General features: G+C 39.6%; 2 protein-coding genes across 2 annotated transcripts; both read left to right on the top strand.

Annotated features, from left to right (window-relative positions):
* Positions 1–3,875: 3,875 nt before the first annotated feature.
* LOC112163905 (licodione synthase) lies at positions 3,876–5,155 on the top strand. Its single transcript, XM_024300168.1, has 3 exons — positions 3,876–4,065; positions 4,224–4,435; positions 4,763–5,155. Exons 1-3 carry the CDS (start codon positions 3,876–3,878, stop codon positions 5,153–5,155), a joined length of 795 nt encoding a protein of 264 aa, XP_024155936.1.
* A 61-nt stretch (positions 5,156–5,216) lies between these two features.
* LOC121049260 lies at positions 5,217–7,417 on the top strand. Its single transcript, XM_040505942.1, has 4 exons — positions 5,217–5,371; positions 6,258–6,380; positions 7,159–7,252; positions 7,330–7,417. The coding sequence occupies exons 1-4, from the start codon at positions 5,217–5,219 to the stop codon at positions 7,351–7,353; spliced, it is 396 nt and encodes a 131-aa protein (XP_040361876.1). The 3' UTR covers positions 7,354–7,417.

Here is a 7,417-nt window from a genome sequence, read left to right as displayed (position 1 = left end):
GATCGTTAAGGGATTGATAACTGCCTTAAAGCTAGTACGATTTAGGTTAGATAGATTCAGTTTGTCCATTGGTTTAAGCGACTTAGATACCTTAACGATCATCAATTTGGCTGAAAATTTGCAGAGATGATCTCTACATTAGTACCTAAAAACTGAACGGTCAAGATGTGCATATGCGATCGAAAAGTGACCCTAAACTCTAAATGCGCACTTCAATTTCAAAGCGAAGCTTCGCTCTGGATAAATTATACCCGCAACCCAGAAAAAGTGCAGATGTCGCTCCTCCAGGCTGCATCAGGGGCAGAAAGGCAGCGTTACTTGTGCCGAACTGAACCAGGCTACGATGTCGACCCTCTTCCTGTTATTGTACTCGTCGATCAAGGGTTCAAAGTTGACCTTGAGACCTTGATGGTACTTCCATGGTTTCAGGAGAGCTTTCCGCGCATCACTGAGAATTCGATCGCCTTCGCCTTCGTGTTGATGGCTATGCCGTCTGGGATGTCCACAACCTTCGTCAGACAACAGAAACGCCACCGTCGACAACTGATCGAGGTTGGAGGAGCGATGTCCGCACTTTTTCTGGGTTGCAAAATTCTGCTTCTGATAAGTCATGTACACACACACACACATAGTCATTCACTTAGGAATGCCACTAATACTAACTATAGTTTGTAATTAAATAAATAACCCCCAAAATTATAAAGTAAATTCGTTCGTAAATAAACATTGTAAAACTACTCACCTTGAAATTCCCACTGCGTCTTCACACAACTAGATAACTTACAGAGCACACTCTGTCAAGCATCTAAGGAAAATACAGTCTCAACTCAGTATACGAAACACAATGTGATTAAAGTTCGAAACCCCCATTGGAACTAAAACCCAAAAGTGACGCCAATCGAGACAGAACTTCATCCAAGACCACCCAAAGTCTCCGGAACACTCCTATGATCAATATGTCAAAATGACAAGTCGTTCCAACGTTCGGATCCTCACGGATAGAAAACCGACATAATCTAAACCACTAAAAACCTAACATAATCAAACAATCTCCAAATATTACAAACCATATATCAAAATGCTCGTATCGACAGGTAGATGATAATGGTGAAAGAAACTTCCTCAACCCCAGCCACACGCAGGAGGGTGCGCGTGAGCCCCACATGCCACCGTGCCAAACTCAACACCAGCTCAATCCAACTGTTCAACATGGAGAGCAAAACACAAGGATTAACTTTAATACTTGAGACTTAAGCCAATTCAGCCTAGATCGCTGCCGCAAGCCAAAATACACTGTTTATCAAGAATTGAAGTTCCACACTGAAAATCAATCAACCAAACCTCCAAGGACCGAACAAGCATACTACCAGCAACACAACGTGACTGGATTCAAGTCTAGTCATCGCCGGAATAGGAAAATCTCGCCAGGCTAGTCGACGTTTAACTTCATGACTTGAATTAGCCGTGCTCGGTCCTCGCCACTAGTGATCACTGTAGGGAGGACCGGAATGAGGAGAGGAAGCGATCTGGGTCGGTGCCATGGTTGGCGAGCACTGAAATCAGGAATTACCTTTAGGTCGGGTCTAACGGAAAACTGCCGAATCCTAGGGTTTCTTAAGAGAGAGAACAGAGAGAATGGGTTTCCAAAAAGGGAAACTTTCCAAAAATATTAATTTTGATCTTCAAATTTCAGAAATTTCTATTTATACCAATTCCTCAAAATAGCATATATTTCTGCTAACCATAACTTTCTCATACGACCTCCGATTTACGTGTGCCGCATGTCCATGAACTCGCATCGAAAGTCAACTCCTTAACCCCTAGAAAATAAAAAATTTCGAGTAATTATTCATCCGAAACACTTCCACTGCATCCTCAAACCACGAAATAGTCCTAACAATCAACTTAAAATTTTCCAAAAAAATCATTAGAAATTAATAACGAATTTTTAAGGTATTACATAGTGCCAATCCGACCTAATATAAAATCTATTGTCATAAATGGGTCTTCATTAGAAAGTGTGATGAGAAAAATGATATTGTAGACTCGCCTCGTGGCACAAGGTTTCTCTCAACGCCCTGGAATCGACTACGAGGAGATATATTCTTCCGTAATGGACGTCATTATGTTCCATTACCTTGTCAGTTTGGTAGTTTCCGAAAAACTGAACTTGCAGCTTATAGATGTGGTCACAACGTATCTTTATGGGGATCTAGATATGGAAATATACATAAAGGTTCCTGATGAACTTCAGTTACCCAAGTCAAGTGGCTCTAGATCACAGAGCGCATTTGCACTAAGGTTGAAATGCTCACTATATGGATTGAAACAATACTGACGAATGTGGTATAATCGTCTAAGTGACTACTTGATTGGGAAATGATATGTCAACAATGAACTATGCCTGTGCTTTGTTATTAAGGAGACAAGTTCCGAATTTGCAATTTTCGCAATTTGTGAGGGCAATTTTGTATTTTGGATCTTTTGCAGCAGGGCCCTCTTGATTAAGCGAGACTAGGCCCAAAGTTGATCAAAGGTCGGACCTGAGAACAACCTCGTTGTGACCAGCTAGATGATAATGGCAGTGATTGCACTAGATAATAACAGCAACGATTGGATTGGATGATAACAGCAACGATTTAGATAATAACAACAGCAATTGGATTAGATTTCACGAGAACAGAACTTATAGGTAGATGTGGTGTGGGAGCTAGATGACTGGGAGTTTAGCAGAGAGAGAGAGAGTTCTGGCAATGGCATGATTTCTGGGTTTTTGGGTTAAGGTTGATTTGGAGGAATTGATGGCTAGGGATTCAGAGATAGAGCTTGATCTTTTGCTTGATGTTTCTGGGTTGTTGTGGCTTGGTTGCCAACCGCAATGAACTCGCTTTCTATAGCGGAGATAGACGGGGAAGATTTGTGCCAAGAACCAGAGGCTTTGAAAGGGTATTCTCAGTTTTGGAGGGATCATTCTAAAGCTTTCAGCTTTTGTTTTCCCCATGAAACCAAACGAGTGAAAGCTTGCTCTGGCTATGAGGGTGAGGATTGGTGGTACAGGTATAGGACGGTGATGGGGATCCCAGATTTTGTGCTGCTATGATCTTTGAGGGATTCTAATCCCTTATTTTCTTCTATTGTAAATTGTAATCACAAAGTTTGAGGGCTATTGGAAATTGAAAGGGGATTGCTGGGCATATGAATCAGAAAGCCTCTCCATGGATTCTGGGTTCTTGCCAAAATGGTGAAGTACCAATTCCAGCAGCAATCTTGATAGAAACGACATTCTGGTTTGGGAAGAAGAAGGCTTTAACAGCCTTTGGGCTAGAAGCTACTGTAATGGACTTTGGGTAATGGACTTCAGGTAAAGAAATAAGTCTAGTGGGCTTTAGGTTTTGCTGGGCCTGCTTTCATCTCTCTATTAGCCCTTGTTAAGATTTTAGCCCCTCAAGCATGAATTTTGGTCCCCAAGCCCAAAATTGTCGACGGGCCTTATCTTAACAATAGGCCTCACAGAATCTGTTACCTTCCACACCACACCCTTCCATATAAGCCCCAAACGTAGCTTGGGTCTATGCGTATTGCATGATAAATAAGCGTGTTGGCATCTTTGAAAATGCATGTCAATCATTTGAGCATTTGGGCTTCCCGTTGAGAGCTTCCTTTTGACGTGAAGTGGGCTTGCTTGAAGGCCCAATTAGGTTGCGAGGTAGATGACTCGTCCCCTTTGCCTGTCACTCGTTTCATTTGAACTTGTGGAAATTTAGGTGTCAACACAGTTTATGTTGAGCGTATGAACATCATTAGAACCCTTAATGAGTTTAGGGAAATAGCCGAACATTTAAAATCCGAGTTTGAGATGAATCGCTGTCAAAACCATGACATACAATGCTTCCTTTGCATATTCACCTTATGCACATCACTGGAAGTTCACCAAGAAGTTGATCACGAATGAGCTCCTAGGCGGCCGTAGCGTGGACAACTTTTCAGCCATCCAAAACCAAGAGTACGTGAGGCTTCTGAGGCTGTTAGCCAAGAAAGTTGAGACTTGCGAATCAGTCAACCTCAGTGAGGAGTGTCGAGGGTTGGCTATAACATCATCGGGAAGATGATGCTGGGAAAATATTCTAGTGCTTCGTTGGCGGAAGAGACGATGTTTGTGGTCTGGGAGGCGGCCAAGATTTTCAGTGAGTTTAATTGAATTTGGAAGAAATTGGATTTGCAAGGATTTCGGAAGAGAACCAAGACCATACATAAGAAGTTCGATGAATTGGTGGAGAAGGTGATCGCTGAACGTGAAGAGTTGAGGAAGATGCAGAAGAAAGGCAACACTGCAGAAGAAAAGGATGTCAAGAGCTTTCTTGATATTTTGGAGGGTGAGGGTAGTGAGAATTTGGAGGTTGAATTTTCAAGAAATCATGTTAAGGGTCTAATCACGGTATAATTCACCCCTATATTTCTTCTAAACCTAATCCTAACCCTAACCCTGATCCTAATCTTTCGTAGAATGGTCTTATATATAGTGTATGTGTTATCCTTGCATTTTATAGAATTCTCGTCTCATGAGTTTGATACTTGAATGTACAAATTGGTGAGAGAACGTGAACATATATGTGTATATATTAACAAGTGTACGTGATTTTTCTGAAAAAAATTATTTAATAGTTCTGGAACTTAAATTCCATTTGTATATGAATTTTCTCCTCTCTTCATCATAATCAACTGTTATTTATTTTAGAAAGGTGACAAAAGTTTTTTTTGGCAGGATTTGTTCGCGGCTAGCATAGACACAACCTCCATTTCAATGGAATGGGCGCTGGCAGAGCTTATCAATCACCCAGAGATGCTTACAAAAGCAAGGGATGAGATAGATCGAGTCGTTGAAAATGGACGATTAGTCGGAGAATTGGATGTTCCCAATCTTTCCTACATCCAAGCCATCATAAAAGAATCATTTAGGCTACACCCACTATTGACTTTAGTCGCAAGAAAATGTGTAGAACAATATAAGGTTGGCAAACAAGTCATTGCCAAAGACATTTGGGTCATCGGAAGAGATCCTAAGAATTGGGAAAAGCCATTAGAGTTTTGTCCTGAAAGATTCTTACAACTTGATGGGGACAACAAGGCAAATGCAATAGATGTTAGAGGACAATAGTTTCAATTTATTCCATTCGAATCCGGAAGGAGGATATGTACGTCCTGGTATAACCCTAACCATGAAAATGCTACCTGGGATACTTGCAGCTATAATTCAATGCTTTGATTGGAAAGTTGTTGGGACACATTGCAAGAAGATGCATAATGAGAATAACGTTCTTGAAATGGATGAAAAACCGGCATTCACGACTCTGAGGAAATATGATCTAGCCTTGTTTGTGTTTTAGTAGCCCGCTTCAACCCCCTTAGTATTCTTCATCCATCCATAAAATGAGATTTGAAATGCTGGTCTCAAGTTTACTATGTCCGTTTATATGTAGTCTTTGTATTGAATAAATACAACCTTCTGTTTGTGTATTAATTTTGAACTTTGATGCTCAGGTTATAATAGCATGTCGGAATGACCTGAGTTTACAAGCGATAAACTCTAAAAATATAGTTTGGAGTCTACAAGAGAATTTAAGAAAAACTCTATGTTTTATATATATATATATATATATATATATATATATATATATATAATGTTATGAAAGATGGTGGTCTACTGCAACAGTTTAAGGTTGCTTAAATACTCTAGGACTCTAACAACTAGGGCTGGCAAATCCAACCGATCCAAACCAGCCAACCGTGTCCGTCCCGAACCAAGGGATTCGGTTACCAGCCACTTCGGTTACCGACATTGTGGTACGGTACAACCGTACCGATATACTATACTTGGTACGGTATCGGTATTGAGTTTTAATAAACCACGGTATACCATACCGTACCGTATATTTAATATAATATTTAATTAATTTAAATATTTATTCTACAATCAATCATAGCCGTTGATTTTTTTCTGTTTTATTCCAACAACCGTTAGATTAAACCTGGAAAACCCTAATCCCAAATACATCGATCCCTCTCTCACTCTCTGACTCTCTCAGTCTCCGCCTCTCTCCAGTCTGGAGACTCACCTCGTCTCTCACTCTCTCTCTCTCTCGAACCCGATCGAAAATGGACCTGAGCCTCTGCCTCTCAAACTCTTGGTCCAAATCCAAACTCCTAATCCGATCCCTAATCCCTCAGTGACTCAGTCCATCTCTCGACCATTCCCTCAGTCTCTCTCTCTCTCTCAAACTCGAGCCTCAGTTCGAAGAATCGAATCCCTCGACCCATTCGATTTCATTTCACATCAAAGCGATTCGATTCACATCAGTCGATCAATTGTTGCAGTACTGCTGGTGAGTAGGAGCTCGGTGCTTCAATTGTTTTGGATTGTTGAGGTTCGAGACTTCGATCTACCCAATTTGTCATATATTATCAATTTGAATATATGGTGTATCTTTTTTTGCAATGTTCTTGACATGTTTTCTTATAATCTGATATGTAAAAAATCTTTACTGGGTTGTTGTGATTATATGTTTTCTGGGTTTTGACTAGAGATGATTCGAGAGATTCTGACTTATCAAGTTATCATAGATGAATTGTTATCACTTTGCACATCTTTATTTTCCAATGTGTTTAATGCTAACTGATCTCGATGGGCCATGATATTTAAGCATATAATGAACAATATGAATACATCATCCAATGCTTTGTGTTGGGTTGCTTTGCCATATTCTCATTAACCTGCAAATTTGTTTTCTTAGCAATTGATACTTGATAGGTTACTGAGAAAAGTGAAGGGTTTGCAAGAGAAACCATCTAAACTCGGCTGAATATGTTTTCGAGTTTGTTTTAGACAAACTATTGAATTGTTGGTATATGTGTTTAATAAGCAATCATGCACTTCTTGCAAAGTTATATGTGTTTTGATCGGACAGAAGGTTATTCCTTGTAAAGTTAAATGATGAAAATGTTAAATGATGCACTTCTTGTAAAGTTAAATGATGAAAATGTTATATATTATATATATGTTTGATGTTTGTATTAATATCACAATGTTTGATGTTTGTTTCTTTTTTCTGCAATTATTAAAATGTTTGATGCTTGTCTGTTTTGTTTGATTCTTTTTTCAAGTTTATTTGGATCATTGCAAACTGAGATTGACAAGGCTATCATTGCAGAAGACCCTATTTTGAAATGTATCACACTTTGGAGGAACTTGAGAGGGGTAAGCTACTTATATTGTTTGTTTCTTATTTTATGAACCATGATATTATTTTTAACCTTGTCTTTGTTATTTTGCAGAAAATGCTTTTAATCAAGGAATAGAGTCATCATTGACCAGTCTCAGCTCTACACAAGCTGATGCATAGCAGGCAGTAGCCAACATCGT

The sequence above is a fragment of the Rosa chinensis genome, chromosome 5, assembly GCF_002994745.2.
Source record: "Rosa chinensis cultivar Old Blush chromosome 5, RchiOBHm-V2, whole genome shotgun sequence".
Classification (NCBI taxonomy): domain Eukaryota; kingdom Viridiplantae; phylum Streptophyta; class Magnoliopsida; order Rosales; family Rosaceae; genus Rosa; species Rosa chinensis.
The sequence above is the reverse complement of the archived record's forward strand: the minus strand, read 5'-3'. Positions and strand labels throughout refer to the sequence as shown.

Excerpts from the sequence above, each read along its gene's own strand:
- LOC112163905 (XM_024300168.1), top strand. The coding sequence starts at position 3,876 with ATGACATACAATGCTTCCTTTGCATATTCACCTTATGCACATCACTGG. Across the intron at positions 4,066-4,223 it reads TTGCGAATCAGTCAACCTCA|GATTTCGGAAGAGAACCAAG; the intron begins GTGAGGAGTGTC and ends TGGATTTGCAAG. Across the intron at positions 4,436-4,762 it reads ATGTTAAGGGTCTAATCACG|GATTTGTTCGCGGCTAGCAT; the intron begins GTATAATTCACC and ends TTTTTTTGGCAG.
- LOC121049260 (XM_040505942.1), top strand. The coding sequence starts at position 5,217 with ATGAAAATGCTACCTGGGATACTTGCAGCTATAATTCAATGCTTTGAT. Across the intron at positions 5,372-6,257 it reads AGGAAATATGATCTAGCCTT|TCTCTCTCTCTCTCTCAAAC; the intron begins GTTTGTGTTTTA and ends CCATTCCCTCAG. Across the intron at positions 6,381-7,158 it reads CAATTGTTGCAGTACTGCTG|TTTATTTGGATCATTGCAAA; the intron begins GTGAGTAGGAGC and ends TCTTTTTTCAAG.